Source organism: Rhopalosiphum padi, chromosome 1 (assembly GCF_020882245.1).
Source record: "Rhopalosiphum padi isolate XX-2018 chromosome 1, ASM2088224v1, whole genome shotgun sequence".
Taxonomy (NCBI): Eukaryota; Metazoa; Arthropoda; class Insecta; order Hemiptera; family Aphididae; genus Rhopalosiphum; species Rhopalosiphum padi.
This window is the reverse complement of record NC_083597.1, coordinates 918,519-940,107: the sequence shown is the minus strand read 5'-3', so window position 1 is coordinate 940,107 and position 21,589 is coordinate 918,519. Positions and strand designations below refer to the sequence as shown.

Genomic DNA, 21,589 nt, shown 5'->3' with positions numbered 1-21,589 from the left:
CGTGCTATCTGGGTTAGTGAATATAAATCATATTGCAAACTATACGTAAGAAACGATTACGTTAAAATTAGATATAAAATGTTCTAAACGAATAATTGTTTGATATTTATATCGTGTTTTTCGTTGATTTGTCCGATAAAATTATTTCAGGTACACACTTCGTAGTAAGCAACAAAGTAAAATAATATAATTTTCATAATAACACTTCAATTAAACTGTACAAATATTTTATTACTAAATAATATTTAACTCTTACAAAAAAAAAAAAAAAATAGTTACATAGTATAAAAATAAACATATTAATACAATATATATATATATTATAAAACATAATTACACTTAAATATTATTTATGATTTAAACAGAATTCACTAAGCGCTATAATAATAATAGTCTAATGCTACTCAAAATTGTTTTTTGACCTCTTCGTATTTGGCACCATCCTCTATTTTGGGAATTATTTCCTATTGGGAAAAAGCAATTAATCATGACCGGCATCCAGATTTGTTATTTAACACCGAAAAAACGGCGAGGGCCAGGAGCAAAGTGAATGAAGCAGAGGAGAAAAGATACACCGTAAACTTTTGGCTGACTTTCAAAGTTTGATTCCGGTCGGATGATAAATGAACAAGTGAGCGTATAGATAATGCACGAAAGACAGTGTGTTACAATAGAAAATCGTTTATGACGTGCTGTAATAAAAATAGTTGTAGTTGTTTATTTTTATATATAAATAAGTAGTAATGTGTAATAATATGTAGGAAATTATATGAAATGCGCGAAAAATAACTAGAATGAACATCGAAATGACTTGGACCGTGATAATTTAATAAGTAAACGACGGTATAAGAAATTCGGGAGATGGTCGTCAACGTACAAAAAGTCAAGAGTCTTCCTCAAGTCTTTATCACTTTAGTGTCCGTCGCGCAAATGGTATGGAAATGAACAACCCGACGATAAGTAAAAGAGGTAAAAGATAAAAGAAAAAAAACAATTGTAACAAAACGACAGACGAAACTAAACACCTCATAAACATACTACAGTATGATGTGTATTAAGAGTCGGTCGCGTTTCCCTACAGTTACAATAATCATACAATTTATAAGAGCTAAAAGTATATAATAATATTATTTACAACGCAATACGCATAATAATAATAATAATAATAATAATACAAATAATAATAATAAAAAATAATAATAATAATAATAATGAGTGTCCCTGATTGCGGCCCAAAGTAACTTTTTTCCTTTTTCAAATCTTAATTGCGAGCCCATAGATTTTAGTTATGAAATTCTGTTTTCAGTAATTATTAATTAAAACTAAATAAACTTCGTGATTATGGTTTAAGGTATTATAAATTATGATAATATAAAATATAAAACACAGCGCATTCACATGAATTAACAATATTCGGTGCAAAATTCTAACAAAAGGAATTCAATTCATTATTTTATATTTCACTGAGTATATCTCAATTAAAAAAAAATGTGAAATATGTCTAACCTTCATATAATAATATTTTTTTTATAAAAAATTCAGTTGTAAATTTTCGAAAATTATATTATTATGAGTGTAAAGTATGATTATTTCTTAAGGCTTACTGACATTTATAATTGTATATTTATGTAATGATGTGTAAAAATACTTAATAACGTTATATTTGTATTATGCCTGATGTATTAGTTATACACTAATGCATTATTTTATGAACCAATGTGTGTTTGGAATATTAGGATGCAATTGGGATATTGATATTTTCGGGCCGCAATCGAGTATCTCCGATAATAATAATTATTTGCTCTCACCGGACGATTTCACGAGAATTGAGCGATTGTTGGAAATGAAAAAAATAATAATAATGTAGTTATATACAAGTAACGACGATGGGTCATCCGGATTTCCGGTCGCTGTTTTCCGGATAATAATATACAATGGCACGCGGACGACGGCGGCGAGCACCGGTGTAGGTGGTCTAACCCAGGAACGGGTAGCCGCCGTACGGTATGAAGTTGGGGAACTGTGCGACGGTCGGCTGAACTGCCACAGACTGCGTGACGTACGACGTGACCTGGGTAGGCACCACCGAGCTGGAATATATGGTGGTGTACGCGGTCTTGGCGCCGAACGTGAGCTTCAGCACCTTGCTGTCGGTTTGCGTGACCATTGATTGGGTGACGACGGGTGTAGACGTGACCGCAAACGATGGCTGAGGCGGGAACAGCGTCGGTTGCACCGGGAACAGAGACTGCTGCTGCTGGGGTTGTTGCTGTGGGAATAGGGGTGTTTGTGGGAACTGGAACAGTGGTGTGGGTTGGAGCTGCGGGGGTTGTTGTGGGAATGGTAGTGACTGCGGTTGAGGTATAGCCAACGTGGTTGTGACCAGCTCATAATCGGTTCTAGTAACTGTGCCTACGGGTCGTGACAGAGTGGTGTAGTACGTTGCACCACCGTTAACCACGGGTAAGGCATGCGTTTCGAAAACGGTCTCGTACCGCAAAACCGGTCGGGAGGTGGTGATGACTGGCGCTGGTATGGGCGCGTTCGGGTTCAACAGCCTGTACAGGGCCAATTGCTGGAGTTGTTCGGGGCTCATAGTGGGCGCTTGTAGTTGCTGTTGGTACTGATGTGACGGGTGTTCGACCGACGACGAGTTGCCCGACGCCGAAGCCATCCGGTGTGCCTTCTTTGACCGTGGTCCATTCGCCTTGTCCATCTGCGACAGGTCGAATGCCGAACCCACGTTGGACAGGTCTAAACTGTCCAAGAATGCCTTAGCTGCACTTGGATGTGACGAATCGTCGTCGTGGTTTCCGCTGTCGCCATACTCGAGTTCTAGATGTAGTTCTGATCCGGCCTCGTCAAGTCGTGTATTGAATTCGTTAAGCGTTTTGCTGGGCACGAACTGATACACTTCCATCGGTGGCAGAGTCTTGACTGCGGTAACCAACCTGGTCACTTTGTATGACTGGACCAGCGTCACACTGCTGGTATCCGTACCCCGAACGACTGGCAGAATATGCGTCTTGAGCATCAGTTCGGTGGTGCTAAAGCTTTCAGTCATAGTTTCTAGTGGTGGTGTGGCTTGGTCCGGGGATAAGGAGATCGGGGGCAGCGTAGCAAGGCTCGAATCGATTGGCTGCTCGCGGCCGTAGAGGTTTGGCGCCTGGCTGGCCAATATGTTCTCAGACAGTGGTTCTACTCTGGCTGGTACCGGACTGTCAGTCTGTTCTACCAAGCTCTTTTGGATCGTCGACGTTACCGTTATGAACCTGGTGTTTTTTACAGAACCCACCTGCGAGACACGAAAACATCGTAAAAATTATTAAAACGACTCTACCTGTTGATATAATTTATAAGAGAAATGTGTTATGGGAAATAATGTTCCTTTTGATTTGATAACCTAAATCACATATTAGTAGTACAATATAACTTATCAACTTTTACAGATATTATAGCATTAAATTCAATTTAATTTTACTTACATATTATTATAAAAATACTAAAGACATTTTCAAATTTTTTTTGAATTAAAACCAATTTTCAAACTCAAACTTAAAACAATAAATAAAAAATTGTATAAATTTAAAAAAAAATGTTTTGTGTATTTTAAGTATTCGGACCATTTATATACAATAATTTATTATTGTTTTGTGAAATAAATATATTTGTAAGTTATTAATATCTGGGCCCTTTCAAGTACCTAGATTGTATATTTTATAACGTAATTTTGGTGCGAATTCTATGGAATTATTATTAATAATTATATTATCATAGAAATTTGACCAATAACCGTTGGCTATATATTTTTTAAGTAAGGCTATTTTTTATACCACGATGTTTTAAATTATTTCTAGATATTCATATTTACGTTAGTAATTATAAGTACATCTATAATCTATATGTTAAGAAAATATAAAAATAGAATTATTGAAATATTTTACTTGGAATGAGTACGGCGATTTGATTGTGGCAATTTCGTAATATATGTCTTTGAATTCAGCTGGAGTAGAGATTTCCACTCGGATGGTCTCAGCATTTGCAGTCGGGCTCACGTCTTGAACTAAAACGTCGTTATCATCATCGTGTTGTAAAGCTGGTAATAAACCTGAACCGGCCAACGCTTGATCTCCGTTGTCAATTTGTACATCAGGAAAATGTGGTGTTAATGGTGTTGTAGCATTTTCCTGTCCATGACGGTTTTCATCAATACGGCGAATGGTAACACGAGGTTTGGGCGAAGTTTTATATTCCCAGCGTCCAGTTGGGCGTATGAGTTTTGATTTGAATGTCAATGGAGCTGTCGGAATGGGTTGTGGGCTAGATTGGGGAGATTGTTCTTGTTGTTGGAAATGTTTTTTGAAAGCTCGGCGGTTAGCTGGTGTGACTACCGCTGCACTATTGTTATTTTCGTAACGCTTAGCACTAGGCTGGAACCTTCTTTGATTACCGGATGCTTCAGTCGATTCTACTTCTGGCTCAGAGGTGGTTGGTCTGTTAAACCGGTTTTGTTTAAAGCTGGGAACTCTTTGTGTTGTAGTAGTAATTTTTGAAGTGAATTTAGATCCTTTCCTGTAACTTGGAGTAGTAGGTTCATTTTGAGCTGATGTAAATTCATTTTGTTCCTCATCAGTAGTCGAATAATCTTCAAATTCTTTTGATTTACTTTTTGGTGTAGGTGTGTATTTGTTTTTATTGAAACCTCCACCAATAGCTGGCCTCCTAGATTGTCGAACTAAGTTTGAACCTGGTTGTGAACCTACTAATGACTCTAGAGATTCGTCATCTAATCCAGAGCTGGCTGGAGTAGGTTCAACGTTTGGTGATCTAGTAGAAGGCTTTGGTGCAGCTGTTTTCAAGATTCGGGCACCAGATGCAGATGGTGATATTTTTACAGCTACTTTTTTCGGTGCCTTGTTGGTTACAGGTTCTTCTTCTGCATTAAAGTTTGCTACTGAGTTAAACGCACGGAGTTTTCCATCGGGACCACGACTTTTTTGAACAAGAACGTGTCTAGATACGCTAGGTTTTAAATCAATTACTTTAAATGTTTCGTCCACAACTTCTGAAGGTTGACGGGAAAGGAAATCATATTCTGGAGTTGGTTGTAAATGATTTACAGCTACCTCTTCAACCGGTTCACCAGAAATCACTTCAACTTTACTGTAAATTGCCTTTTCCACTACTTTAGATGGCTCTGGTGTACTTCCCTCGATTACTTCTACTTTAGTTACAATATTTTCTATGACTTTAGAACCCGCTAAAACTACAACCTTTGAGCTTACCGCTGGTTCTTTATTTGCGATACCAGCTGGTTTTGGTTTTTGAGGTGATGGTGTAGTTGATTTTGCAATCGTTTTTTTTTGTTGTTACTGGAACTCCTGTTGATTTTTTTTCTTGTTCAGATTTTTTTACTGTGTTTTTTGTTGTTGGTGGTTCTTTTGTAGTTGTGGTAATTGGTTCGGCAGTAGTTGTTTCCTTTGTGGTCATTATAGGTTCATTCGAAGTCACAACTATTTCTTCATTTTTTGAATCGATTGGTAAATTTACTGGTTTACTAGGAATAATTCCAATAGATTCTGTTTCCAGCTGTTCTTTTGTAATAGGCTTTTCTTCAATAGTAGTAGTGGTTGTAGCTTCTGTGGTTGATGGTGTTTCAACTGTAGTATCTAATAAACATAATTTATTTAATTTATACATAATAATATTTTATAAACGTTCTTTTTTTATATTGTGGGTTAGTACTTACCTGATGAAATAGATGCACTTTGTGGCATAAAAACCATTACAGTGTTACCAATCGTTGTAGTAAAGTCCAAAAATCCATATACCGTTTGTGTGATTTGAGAATCTGATGAAACTACCTGCGAAGCGATAAGTTCAGGTTTTTCATAAACTAAATCTGGATTGACATATACGGGGCCTGGTGGTGAATCAGCTTTGACTAATCCAAACGCTGAAACTAAAACATAAGATATTATAAATATCGATCGATTTAAATTACTGTAAAAATATTTAATGAAAATGGTTTTGTAAAAATATTCATACTCAAATGCTCAATAATAAGTCTAATAATTATTTTATCTATAAATAATATGGCTATTTTGTTTTCAGCAAACTAGAAAATTCAAACTCATAAATTTATACAATTTAAGTTGGAAATAAATATAATATTTATATGTATAAACGTACTTATAGATTTAATCGTTTATTATTTCAGAGAAATATTATAGTTTCAAATGGGACTATCCATTACAAAAAGGGGGACGGTTTGAATAGGGGACGATGTGAGAAATTGATAGTAGCTGAGGCCGGAGAGGTCGTAAAATTATTACTGATGACAGATAAACGCTTGGCGGATAAACAAAATACCGTTTATTTGTGGATTCCAATAACATAGGACACTATGCACTATTGCGTTAGAACAATAGATGGTCATTAACTCTATATATACATAATATTATACATATATATATATATACTTTGTGTTGATGTGCATATATATACGCATATGTCAGCGTATGGTACACGGCCATTGAAATTTATTATTGCTACACGTTGACAGGGGTGATAATAATATAATGTAATCATGAAATTTACGGTTTGTTTGCCGAACGGAAGAATCTGTTCTTTCCATACGCACCAACATGCTTCTCCACTAAATAGATGTAGTTATCACTATACTTGGGACGTTGATATATATATATATATATATTGATTATAAAAATTACATATTAAATACCGAACATATTATCGACAGATGGTTTGTTTCGCTTTGTCAGAAAAAAATACATGTAGGATAAAAATCAATCCTAAGGAAAACTAAAAAAATATGGTAATATTTTTTTTTTCAGGCCGTTATTACTATATGTAAAATTAAATCATCAATTTTAAAATATACTTACATAATCGTTATTTGAGTATTTTGACGTAAAATTAAATAAGAGTATTAGCATATAGTAATTAATAAAATCATACAATCAACTTAAGCATGGTTTCTTGCACCAGTTGATAATTAAAATAGAAGATAAACTTAAATAAGTGAAAAATATCTGCTTATCGTTTCTAAAATAAGTGGAATAAATTGATTTTCATATTTAATCATTTAATTCCCAGTACAATACTATAATTGTTTTTTTTTATTTATTAACATAATATTATACACGGATTTTATATTAATGAAAATGAAAATGAAAGTTAATGAACCTATGTATATAGTTTCTAAGACATTATATACAAATTGTAATAAATTATAAAAGATACCTAGGTACACTTATTAGCAACAAAATTTAATATTATATTGTAATTTAACACATTTAGTATCTATACAAATTTAAAGTTAGAGAAGATCAGCACCTAGGGACTGGATAATAAAATGTACACTTATTTCAGATCAATAAAACAAAAAAGGTTTGTCTATTTAAAAATAAAACCTATAATGGAAACAACTATTTTTTTTTTTATCATTTTTTGTTGAGTTATTTTAAATGGGTAATATACATAAATGCCTTAGGAATATTTAATTTTAATTTTTCCTAATATTTTAAATTAATAAGCAACTAAAAACATTTCCCTCTAAATTTATTAACATTTTCAGTTAATTATCAGCCATCAGAATGTTTTAAATTGTATTGACATGAAGTTTGCAGTTAGAAAAATAAAATTCCACTAACTTATCAGCTGTCATAGATATTGATAATGATATGTTGTTTTTTGTAAATTCGTTTCGAGATCACTAGACCGTACAGACTTCCAAATGGACCTCAGAAGTGCACTTTGAGATCAAGATCTCGCTCGTGGTTCATGGTCCCGTGAGATAACATGCTCCGAACTGTGTCAATGCTCAATAACATGCATTTTGTATGCTCGGGCGGATTAGGCAGTTCGTGAATTTAACCACACGTCAACACTAGATTCGATTAATGTTGAATATACATCAATGATAATATAGATAACAACGACATAATTTGTATTTCTAGCCCATGTGATTCTTATTTTATACGTGATAATTATTTTAAAATTGAAATTGTGCGTATAAGAGAGCAATGATTTAAACATATTTTACGGCGTATTACGTATTTAGTAACAATTTAGTCAATAATATTATATTTTCTTACCCTCAAGTACACTAGTACAGCTGGACATATTATTATGATGAGCGACTATATAGGACATGAGATACTATTATCGTAAATAAACAATTACGATAAATTATGGTGCTTACAACCCCCCTATTAAAAGTTTTTCTATTCGACGTATGATGTATAGAACATATTTGAACATATAATATACATCCGGTGGGTATAGAAAATAAGATAAGTTAACGTTGAAATGTATATTTCAGGATAATATAGAAAACCAGAAACTATTTTCAGCCGTGAAGCTTTGTGTGCAGATAAACAAATTGTTCAAATTAAAAAGTTTGTTTTGACCTTTTCGAACGTCGAATAACATGATACTATTATGTGAAATTCGTTATGTGAAAAAACCAGAAAACCCTTTCCTTGAATTAATATATCTAGACCAATAATGTATTTAATAATTAACAATTAGTTTATAAAATAAAAATGATTGAATATTTACTAATATCATTTTTGATTTTAAAAAATAAATTTGATATGTAAAACGAGATCGTTAAAAGTTTTGTCAGATTTAGTTCAGGTTTTCTAATATAATTTAATCTGTTCAACGGCTGCTGATTGAATATTTATAATTGTTTTTAACGTGCATGTTAAAATTGAAAAAAGTTTAATAACACCAAATACTGAGAACGATAAATGGAGGAAGACTGCTGTTAACAGTACCACAACTTGTCCACGTGTTACAAAACGTGTTTCTGCACAACAGCATGTGAACAATCTAATTGTTATGCAGGAAAAAAAATTTAACAATTGATGACAACATTTTGTTCGTTTCAAAACTTTTTGAACTCACTGTAATAAACTTTCCGTAGAAAATGTGCCCACAAGTTTTCCAATAGTCCAACAGAATCAATGTAAATGACGAGCACAACATTATAATTTTATAATTTTTATCTATTATTTATTCTGTTTTTATAACCTGACAGAAATAAAGGTTACTGATTACAAAGTATTTCACGGTTAACGTTAACCGAAACCAAGAGGCGATACAATCGTAACCAAGTACTATATAATTTAATTTGTTATTTAATTAGTTCAACAAATTCAAAGTAAGAAAGTTTGGAGCTATAACTGACAATGGACAGAAGGATATATGTCAAGTTGTCTTGAAAGACATTGAATCTTCTAAACTATCAACTCGAGTTAATTTGTTTTTTAATAACTCACAGCTGTGTTTCCAGACGGCGAAAATGATTATGAAAATTATTTCAATAACTAATATTACAATACCATTAAAGTTGTCTTAACAGATGGTACAAAATTACATCGAGCTAAAATAAATATCAACAAGAAATAACATAATTTTTATTGGAAAACAAATAAATAAAATACTTATTATGAATAGGAATATATTTTACCAAAAAACTGACAACTTTTTGAGATTTTATTTTTCTCTAAACCAATTTTAATTTTGATTAATAATTTCTCTTAATAATTAAGCATTATATTACATTTTATCGAAAAATAGGTATTAAAAATAAAATGTAATATTATTGCGTTACTGTGTTCAAGAAAACAATAGTAAAGAAAATTCAAAAATGTACCTAAATTATACATCTTTGAAAGAAAAAAGAATTTAATTTTCGTCCTGCATAAGAAATATATGCATGCTTTCAGATTAATGGAAAAAGTTCTCAAACCACTTTGATATCAGAATAGTTTGCACTTAAAAAAATAAAAATAAACCTGCTGTACCTAGGACACAAAGGACTGAATAAATATGAAATAACGATTTTTGTTTCTGAGTACATAAAATTAATTTAGCATCAGGTGGGCGTTGCAATTAACTTTACTGAAAACATGTAAAACACATTAAAAGTTCATCAACTTTGGTAGTATAAAATGAACTTCTAATAATTTAATCAGTAGGAGTATAATATTAGGTAGATTATAATATGCCAAAAATACATCAATAAAATATAAAGTATACTTTATATCACATTATGTCAACCACAACACTATTTTGTAACAATAGTTATTTCAACCGAATGATGGTTTGATCCATATAAACTACTGCGATTGTAAAAGAAAAGGAAAAATATCGCGGTGAAATAAAACTCCCGCGTAGCTGCGTATAGTGGTTGGTCGAACGAGGTGGCTGGACGTGAAGAAATAAATACATAATATATTTTATTTTCATAATATCGTGATAGACTGTAATTGTTTTGACATCTAAGTGTATTTAGGGTATATATGATGGAACATTAAATAGAAATGTAGACTTATTATAGAAACAGTGTAAATGACTATAATAATATTGATAATCATAAGACATTGGTACCTACGCTTTTCGCGACCGTGAACCGGAATTGTTTTCCCTGACCTGAATTATATTATTATAATTTTTTAACACCGAACAGAATAATATTACAACCATGCACACATTATGTGAGCTAGGATACGCTGTTCAAGGGTGTGTATCACAGATGCATTATTTGCCAAATGCGCGTGAGAAACCTAAATGTCATCTCTCCGAGTAGTTCACATCTCACGCCTGTAATAATTTCGTTATATTTTTTAAATCTCATAATCGTGGTTTTTAGTGGTATTTATCGTTTAAATGAAATTCGTATTGAACCAGGCGTACAATGGCCAAGGCGGACCCGTTGATGAGATTTACGAGTGCGTCGCGGATTTGAGAGAAAAAAAAGATCGCACGAACCCGACCTCCGACCTAGATCCGCCAATGACATCGGTGTATAATTAGACCAGAGAGACTCGACTACGACGACTACTACGACTACTACGACGACGACGACGACGATGAAGACGATGATGAAGAGGATGATGATGATAATGATTATCGTGTGTGCGAGAACGTATTCTCACGCACAGATGACGATATACCATTGTTGTGACTAACCCATTATACAAAACGTTAAACGATCGAAATCTGTGGTAACGACGAAATGTAATACGCCGATCATAACGACGACGATGATGATGATAATAATAATAATAACACTAAAATATAAGTATAATGGGTAGGTGGTAATGTTAGTACGAAAATCGATCGTTCTGGTGGGCTTATTGACCGGTGCGTAAGTCGTTATTGTTGTGCACGTCAAACGGTCTGTAACCAACTGAATCTTGATTATTTTCTATCTACTTTTCAGTGCCATATAAACCGCGACCGAAATTGCTATGGTCGAACTGTGAGTCATTAGATTATTCGTTATGAATTCAAAATTACTACTGATGATTATTCAAAGTTTGTCGAACCAAGGAACCCCCATTATATGCATACAATTTTCACGGATTGAACCGCAATCTGTGTTTATATTGTACAGAAGTGCAGTAAAATATGTCAATGAACTAAACATATTCTCGTCCTTTATTATTATTTAAAACACTGTCCCACGAGACCTAAATCCCAAACAGTATATTACGCTTCATTTATAAAGTACGAAAAACCGGTCTGCTATAATGTTCTGATAAAATATTGTAAGATGTATCTCATCTAAGCTGAACAAAATCAAAACGTTAATTATTAAAAAAAAAACTTTAAAATTATTTTTAATCTGTTTAAATAGAACAGTTTAACGATCATAAAAATATATAGTTATTATAATTATTATAACGTTGTGTGTACGAATATAATATATTATATAGGTAGGTATACTTATATATATATATATATTTTACATACTCTCGATTAAAATAATTCTTTTTATCACAATAATCATTTTCATTACTTATTTATTTATGTGATCTGAGCCTGATTACTTTTACATTTATCGTTTCATATTTAGACAACGTAATTTAATTAACACTTACCAAAGCACTTATTTTACAAAATATAATGTACGAATACTAAGAGCTACAATAATTTAAACAAACAATTTTAATTACTAGTTTATAAATTTTCATAAATCTTATTTAAGAGTAATTTACACTTCAGTTATTAGATCTGCAAGAACATAAAAAAAACAACAGTAAATCAAATATTCGTATTACAAATTTAAAAATACATAATTATTTCCTATTGTAAACCATGCCTAACTGATGTAAAACAAAACTTATTTTTGATTCAGTGGTGTATACAAAGCTGTACTACTACATTGATGTATAATGCTGTTTTCGGTTCTTGTAAAAAAAGCTTGAATGTCACATGACATATAATTTAAGAATGAATATTTTCATGATACTACGTAAAAGAGGTAGTTTTTATTTTTTTTTAGAATCTTAGAATACAATTCTGAAAAACTATATCTTTAGTCAAACCAGCAGGAAATTTTTTAGTTAACATTTCACTAGGTATCATCATAATATTACACTTTAAAGGTAATAGTGACAGTATTTAGAGAGTTTATTATTTTTTAATAAGAGGTTATCTAAACATTTACAATCTTAAATCGGCATCATTCTGAATTGCAACGTTCTGACAATGGGTCGTACCTACACCCAACGACGGCATTCCTTCATATGGGCCTAGTCTAAGAGTTAGCTGTCATCATAGTTATCGTCATTATTCTATCTCGTTTATTGTATTTTGTGTAGGTACATTATTGTGCAACAGCATAATATATATATATATATATAAATAAAAACCTTAAGTGCACTCACCAAGCTATATTGAACAAGAGACGCGAGGACGTCTTATCGACGAAGTAATCAATCTTACTAACTATTAGTATTTATTAAGCGTAACATTTTAATGAAATCGTCACACATAATGATGTGTGAGTGAACGTTTCAGCGTAATTTCTATCGCAAATGATGTCGTCGTGTTGATCAACAACAAAGACAGGCGCGGATTCAAATTCAAAGAAGACATTCGTGTCAGATATTGGGTTTTGTACATTATACTTATACAATAATCAGACACACTGTCGTCAACATAAACTGTTGATAGTTTCATTAAGATCTATAAATCCTACTATAGAAATCACTTAAAAGTTTAACATGTAATGTAACGGTGTGTGGTTTTCATATCAATCACTATGTCATTAGGTATAGTAATACGTATTTTATAACTTATAAGACATGCCCGTTAAACCCACTTATATAACGCATCAAACGTTGAATTATAACTGAAAAATGTCTAGTTTCAAACTACTATAGTAGTGTGAGATGTTATACTAAACTATAGGTAAGAAAAATATGCTAATTATATTACTATACATTTAAAAATGACACACTATAATGTTGTGTTAATATTCATTTAGAAACTATTGTAAAATCTTAATTCTGTTGATTCAGCATTTATGATGTACAACGATTAGTAAAAGAGATTAATCAATCTTATAGAGAGAAAAATGATACATTAATTATTGGGCGTGTAAATAAATGAAACTGAGTGATTAGTCATCGACATTATCAAATTAAAATATTTTAATATGAAAAGTATCAGGTTATATAATATACGCGAACAAATACCTAATACTTAAGTAATAATAAATAAATAAAATTATGTTTATATAAATCTGTGCTTATAAAATAAATAGCAGTCAAATAATAAATAATTTAATAATATTTGTAAATATAAAAATGTAAGTGTGCTTAGCTTATTAACAAAATTAATTATTTTTTACAATTTAATGTCAGTGTATATGATTTTGGTTCAAAACATATAATATAAATATTAAATTATTTAATAGCCATTTCATTATAATTAATAGCTCTACAATTTTTTTATAATGATTAAGATGTAAATAATCAAATAATAAGTATTATCTCTCTGTAGAATGTTTTAAATAAAACACTGATACATACATTTTAACAACAGTGTTTGATGTAAAACATTAACTTTACAATTATAATTTTTCTAAATGTACCTACACGTTTAAAAATTTTAAATTTAATATCAACATTTATGAGTTTTCTTTTTAAAGAACACCCCATTATATAAAATTAATAATAATAATAATAATAATAATGCATTTTAATATTAAAAATTATATAGGTATCATCATGAATACAGAATAATAAATGGTTATTAATTTTCACAGCTTCTTGTAAATAATTTGTGTATACAGTTATTTTTAGTAGTATATCTTTGCTTTATGCAATGAAAATCATGATAACTATTATTAAATTATTTTACTGTTGTTCACGCAATCAAAGAGAAAAATACCAATTAAAATATTTTTTATTATTTTTAATTTTTATAAACGTCACATTATAATATATTATGTAACTTTAAGGTATTTCTATTTTATAATATGCAAATACACACAAAAAAAAATATTTTTATCTTGTTTCCATCACCATTGATACTTCGTGGGTAATATTCTCCGAAGGACTATTATTACAATCAAGTACCCTCAACCTGATTTTAACTACCATTACTATAGTCGAGTTTTTGAAAGCCTGAATTGCCCTATAATTCCTATAAAATACTTATCTTCCTATTTTTACATAGTTATAAGCTATAAAACTGTCACATAGTTAAAAATGGAACTAAAATATAAATTAATTTCCAATAATTAATTTGTATGCATTATATTATAGTAAAATATCACAAAGACTAGTTGATAAACTAAATATTGTGTCACAATAATATAACCTCAAACATTCGTATTAAACCATATGAAACAATTATTTTGAAATTGGGTTGGAGAAGCTTTGAATATATTAAATGTTCACTCACTTTTCACTAGTAGTAATACAAAGCACAGCGAAAACGTTTTCATCTCGGCGAATATCATTTTGACGGGCACGGACGACTGAATTTCACGTGTCTATATGTTTATTTTTTTGTTTATCAACTCTTGTCAACAGTGAAACGGAGTGTATGATAATATATACAACTAGGTGTTGGTTGGGTCTATATAAGTGTGTTTCGGATGCTTTTCAGTGTTGCAGTCTTCGCCTGCAAGAAGTCATTTCAACAAGCCAACTGGCAGTGGATATATGCACGAAAATCTGAAACAAAAAACAATAAAATATGAATTTATAATAATACGTGAATTACTACTGGTATAATATGTTATATAATATTACGAATCACAGAAATACTACGGATTTTTACTTTTTGGCATCAAGAAACCCACGTAATAGATGTACACCAACCACAATATTGTTTCAAATTATTCATTTTGTATTTATATATATTTTATATTTAGTTTATGTCAGAATATTATTCAATGCAATATAGTATAATATAAATTATAAATAGGTACTACGAATTTTTAATTCTTAAATTATTCTAGCCTATAATTTAAACTTTATAGTTTGAAGCATTTTTCTAATCTTGTGGATCTACGAAATATAATATCGATGATATCGAACTTAATTTTTATTATTATTTGTAAACATTTAAAGTATATATGAGCATGTGTTATGCAATCAATTTATCTCTGTGCCTATAATATAAGCACCCTTAACATTTATAGACGATTGGCACGAGTATATAATAAACTATATTTTATACGCTACAGAGTATAGAACGGCTATATAAAATGAGACAATATAATGATATATTCAACATTTTCATATAAACGAGTTTTTCGAGCGAAAATCTAATAGGGTGTCGCTCTCCGGCCAGAGGCGTATATGTAGTGTGTGTATATATATATATATGTATAAAGAGAGAAAAAGAGAGACAATGTATATATATGTATAGTCTGAATAGCTGGGAGGAATGAAGAAGATATTTCCTGGGAAATTTAAAAAAAAATGTATATAGGTACCTACATATAATAATATCGCTTCGGTATTTTTTCCACTCTTCCGAGTAAAGTAAAGCGCTTTTTTTTTATGTATCGCATGTAATACCACTACCACTGCCACTATAATACCACTTCTCTACCACTACTAACACTACCATACGTGTTCTACGTGCACGCGCTTAGATGTACGTGTGTGTGCGTACATATATATATATATATATATTCAGTGAAAATTATCGACGTCAGACCCGAAACGGACCTATCGAAAAACGGAACGACGGCGGGCACGCGAAACCCTCGTGGCTGATGTACCGTGAACGCGTGCATACGTTTAACACCGTCGGATTTGATCCCCCCCCTTACACCCCACTCCGTCCATACCAAACTACCCCACTCCCACACGCGAGTACACCGATCTGGCGTATACGAATACATGTACACGCGAAAGTAGATCCTAACAAAGGCACTTTATTAGTTTCCGGGTGCGCGGGTTTTGCGGGTGTGTGCGAACAAGCGAGCGTTTCTATATATTGTGCGCTGATCGTATTTTCCCTAAAGACATATAAGCGGGTCGGCAGCGAACGCGGGTGGACCGTGGAAATACGACGTAGGGTCGATGGCGAAATTGGCATTTTTGTTGTTTTTTTCACCACCCCCTCAAACCCACCACCGTCATGAACATTTCTTCCCCAGACGCGATTTTTTTTTTGTACGAAGTACACGTTCGCTCGCTTTCAATTTGCAGTAAATCCGAGTGCGACGGACGTTATTTACACACGCGCGCGATGCTTAAAACGGCCACGGGATAACAACGCATACGACCGTAGCCCTCTTGAACGGACGCTTTAATCCTCGAAGCCGGAACGTTTATATATTATTATAATGACGTCATACGCGCGCATCATTCCGGTTCGGCGCATTTAAAAGTTTTAATAATTCACACGATATTATACATTGTATTATACGCACGAGTGTGTTATGTGCATTAACGTTTAACTATATTAATAAAATATATAATGTGTGTGTGTGTGTGTGTGTGCGTAGGTGTATGTAAGCGATTCACGGCCTAATCTATTGCACTCAGTGTTCTAAAATTTGGTAAATAGATAGGTCATCTTGTACATGAATATATACTCCTCGGAACCATTATTTTGAAAAGGGTCTCGCACAGGGATTTATTGGCTCACGAAGAAAATAAAAATGGTTATTATAATTAGATATAATTTTAAGTGTTGGGTTAGGTTATGTCTAATTTATATTTAGCGAAAACCACCCAAATAAATAATATTTTAAAAACATGCATAATAGTTTTGTATAGTTTAAGATACAGCAAATCTACGGACATATGTCACGAGCTACGCTGTAATATACATGTATACATTATTTCTCATCGAATAAGTAAACCACGGGAAGTGAGTGGCTAGCGATTGAAATATTCCAAATTAGTAATGACCATGCTTAGTCATGTTTTCTATCGAGCTAAAGTTTATGCGCATGACTGTTGACGGGTTTGGAAGGTATGATACAATAACTACTGCCCAAACATATTTTTTATAAATTATTGCACTTACTCTACCATTAACTGTGTAATGACAGTCATAAAATAAACAATTTCGATTTTGAATTGATACTCTCATAAAATAAAGTAAATATTTTCCGTTTGACTATTACAGTTACCGTCTATAATATATATTCTGTGAGATACAAGTTTTCCACGAAGCCCTCATGTAACTCAGCCGAGGTCTAATAGTCGTTCGATTGAAAAACTTATAACAAGCATTGTAACGAACGAAACAAAAATAATTTGGTCGAGGTTGCAGAATATCGATGAAGTTTTTACCAATATTGTGTAACTAAGTTTTAATAAAATAATTGTTTTACACGATTATCAGGACGTCTTATTAGGTATATATGATTAGAAAACAGTTTCTGCAAAAGATTATTTTACACTTTACGCAATAAATTAATGGCATTGATGTTCACAATAATATAAAACGAATACGGGATTCATAGATTGTACTTGTACCTCTGTATACAGGTTGATTGTATACAAAATAAATAGTTTTTCCGCTTTCCCACAAACACAATATTTCAAAGTCGATAGCTTTAAACTTTGAAATATCCAATGCGCAACGAATTTTAACCGTAGGTTTATGTGATTAAACCTAAACGAAAAATGATAAAGTTTAATTTTAAATTAATAACTAATTTATATTTTGAAATGACAGGAGTTTCGGAATGAGTGACGTAATAGGTAAGTGTGGAAACCTCCTTATTATAATGTATTGCCTTTCGTGATGTAGGTAGAAAGTGCGATATTCTAAGACACACTGCTAATTATTAGTACAGTTTAAACAGTTGTATAAACACTATAAACTTCCGTTATAAACGAAATCAAATAGTATAAACTTGATAGTTACTAGTTTTTTTTATTTAACGAGTAAATATTGTTTTTTTTTTTTTTTTTATCACATATAAGTCTGACTCAACCACTTTCTGCTAATATTAACGACAAAATAATATAGGATTTCTAAAACATTTCAATGGACTAACATTATATAATGTTACTTGTATAATAGTAATATATTATATTTTATATGTATTCGATCATCTTGATTTGTTCAAACAACAACATTAACTCTACGATTGCAATACACTTGTATTGCACTGTACACAAACGGCCGTTTTAATATATGTTGATATCGATCCGCAATATTGCTGATAGTTTACGTTTACCGAGATGTTCTATATAAATAATATGTTAGTGTAATATTCGTGTTGGAATGTTATTCGACAAAGATAAAATAAAAAATAAACATAAACCAAATCGATCTCTGCGTTTCAATTCGAATTAAATCGATCTCTGCGTTTCAATTCGAATTCTATTGTTTACAAAAGCTTTTATTAAAAGGTACAACGATGAAAAATGTATCCAATTGATGTCTCCAGGAAAAAAAAAACATTGTGACTGTTGCAAAAAACCTATCCTCTGTTTACGGTTCCATTGTGAAAAATCCACAACACGTCGGCAAAAGAATGATTTCGACGAACGTTGATTTGTGAAGCTCGTCACGAAAATGTTAATAAAATTGAAATAAAAAAGTATCCTCACTTAATTGATAATGAATATTGATGAAAATGTTTTCTCGGAATCCGTCACCACCGTGACGTCTCTGGCCGGGATACCTATTCGTACATATTATATTTATAACGTAATAGTAAGCACGCTCTGCACACTTTAATTTAGAAACGTTCCGGGAGCCATTTTAACATTTGCAGTATTGCCATTATTATGTCGAGGTTTATTATTTATTAATATTATTATTTAGTAAAATATAAATGTGTCTATTTTAGTCAATCATTGTATATATAGCCATAATACGCGCATAACATATTATTACAATTATTAAAGTCTATAGTAGCTTGTGGATTGGTCTGTATAAATGTTGAGCAATAATCAATTAACGATTATTTTAACTCGGTTTTGCGTTCCAAAAAAAAATAAAATCACCGAAGACCAAATACTAGGTACCGGCAGATGAAATTTATCACCCATCGGCCAACATTATTAGTACATAATATTAATATACTGGTCCCGTACGTTCAGAAGAAAGAACACACACACGGTCGATTACTTACGTCACGTCAGGCCTAAAAATCCTAAATAATTGGTCAACGACAATAATAACGACAGCGACGACGAGTCGACTGGAAATCGGTAATAATATATAATAGTAAAATTCATGTTAACACTGACGATAAAATCGATTTACGGTCGTAAATTATACGCGGATTACGCGTAACAGGTGGTCCCGGTCGCGGCGTCCAGTAATAGTTTCGATAAAATTTCCGATTTTATTAGTTTTTAAATTACACACACACACACACCCAATGTAGACATGTCACATATATATTATATTATATTATATATATGTACAACTGCGTTTTTCTGTCGTTTTCTCGTCCCTTAAAAGCGGCCTACTGTTGTTGTTTTTAACAACTTACTTTCACCGACCATCATGCAACCACACGTGTAGTAAAATTCGAAAACTAATATATAAAAATAATGAAATTGCGCTTAACATAATAATATTATAAACGATAATAAAATGATAATAATTTATGGATTTTATTTTCGTTATTTCTTAGTTGTTTGGCTGTGCCAGTTTTTGGTGGGGAAACACCACTGCATACAATTTATTAATTTATAATTCACTCACGAGGTCATATACCTATCTGTAATTAACGAGACGAGAAAACGTATACAACAAATAAATAAATAACAATAATCACCACTATATATTTTGTATTTTATGCTATTTAATCACGTATCAACAATTTCACAAATGTATATAAAAATGCAGTACTGCGTACTTAGACCTAAAAAAGAGGCTTATAAGTTATCACAAACCATGATAAAACACTTCAACATATAATTTTTTTACGATATTATCTGATTATCATAAAGTTCATTTTTTTTACGGTAACAATTAATTTTGCTCTTTAAAACTATAGCCTTTCCAATTCTTCAAATATAATTTTTTCTAAGATCTTAATTGAAATTGCCTATATAAAACCCCTTTAAAATCGATCTTTTCCTTATCAACAGTATTAGTGTATTACAGTATTATCATTACATAATAGTATATTTTACAATATTTTATCATAGGGAATTTTTTAGATTTTTAATTTTCCTATTCAAAATCAGTAAAAGACAGAAGCTCTTCAAACAATTCTGATATTTATGTATCGAGCGTAAAACAAATGCGTTTTTCTATTAATCACATTTTTTTATAAAATCATAGTTTGTATGAGCGTAGCAAAATATACAATTGAAAGTATAGCTATGTAGTATAACATACTATAGAATATATGTACCCTGCGAAAGTTGTGGTCCATTTCTCCACTCACCACGTATACTATATAATATTAAACACAATATGACATTATTCAGAATAAATTATTGAATCGTTAAACTACAATCGTAATAATAACAACGATATATTATCGTGTTGAACAATAATTCGCGTGGATCCGCATCGCTGCAAATAAATTAAACCGTCGTGACGCAGAAGCAAATATTATATTATATATCCCCAACGACCGTTATTGTCACATGCGCCAGCAAAGATGACGAATAATTATTGTACATTTTATAATAATATCGTTACTATGATAATGTTTACAACGGAATTCTTTGGCTAAAACTGTGCCATCACGAGTTTATTGGTAGAATTATATTGGTATACTAGTATCATGTTTCTACTGCTGTTTTCCATTGCGACATGCATTTGTACATGTCGTTATATTAATGTATTATACTATTTTATACTATATGCCTATTATAACACATACGGATTTGAAGTATATTGAATCCTTGATCTATGATCCAAACACCTCACGCTTATATTAAAGTCATCAAGTATTATATTATGTACATAGAAACTCTTTAATCGAGTTAAACGTGTCGATTACTAAATGGCCTCTTTTATAGTATGGTAACTGGTAAGTAGGTAATTTATTATTTATATAAAATATTAGATTGTCGACGCCAGTCGGGACTGCTCGTCATTTTATCGACATTTTATTATGTATATTTCAAACCTCTGAAATCAAATTTTAAAATCATTTATTACTTATAATATTAAATCGTTATTATTGGAATCACGCGTGATCACTACGTATATAAGTATGACGTGTTCAAGATTGGCCATAACTTAAATACAAATTAAATTCTTATCCTAGTGGATATACAATTTGATTCTTTCATTTTGTACATGACCAATACGAACAGTAATCGTACGGTATAATTGACTGAAACCAAAAACACACAAA

General features: G+C 31.5%; 1 protein-coding gene across 1 annotated transcript in view; it reads right to left on the bottom strand.

Annotated features, from left to right (window-relative positions):
- Window positions 1-210: 210 nt before the first annotated feature.
- LOC132929421 (mucin-2) overlaps window positions 211-21,589 on the bottom strand; it is a 98,831-nt gene continuing 77,452 nt past the window's right edge. Inside the window, 5 exon segments of the mRNA XM_060994797.1 lie at window positions 211-3,295; window positions 3,945-5,363; window positions 5,365-5,669; window positions 5,750-5,962; window positions 14,734-15,008. Of these exon segments, the coding sequence (XP_060850780.1) occupies window positions 1,976-3,295; window positions 3,945-5,363; window positions 5,365-5,669; window positions 5,750-5,962; window positions 14,734-14,791 (3,315 nt within the window). The 5' untranslated portion in view covers window positions 14,792-15,008 and the 3' untranslated portion in view covers window positions 211-1,975.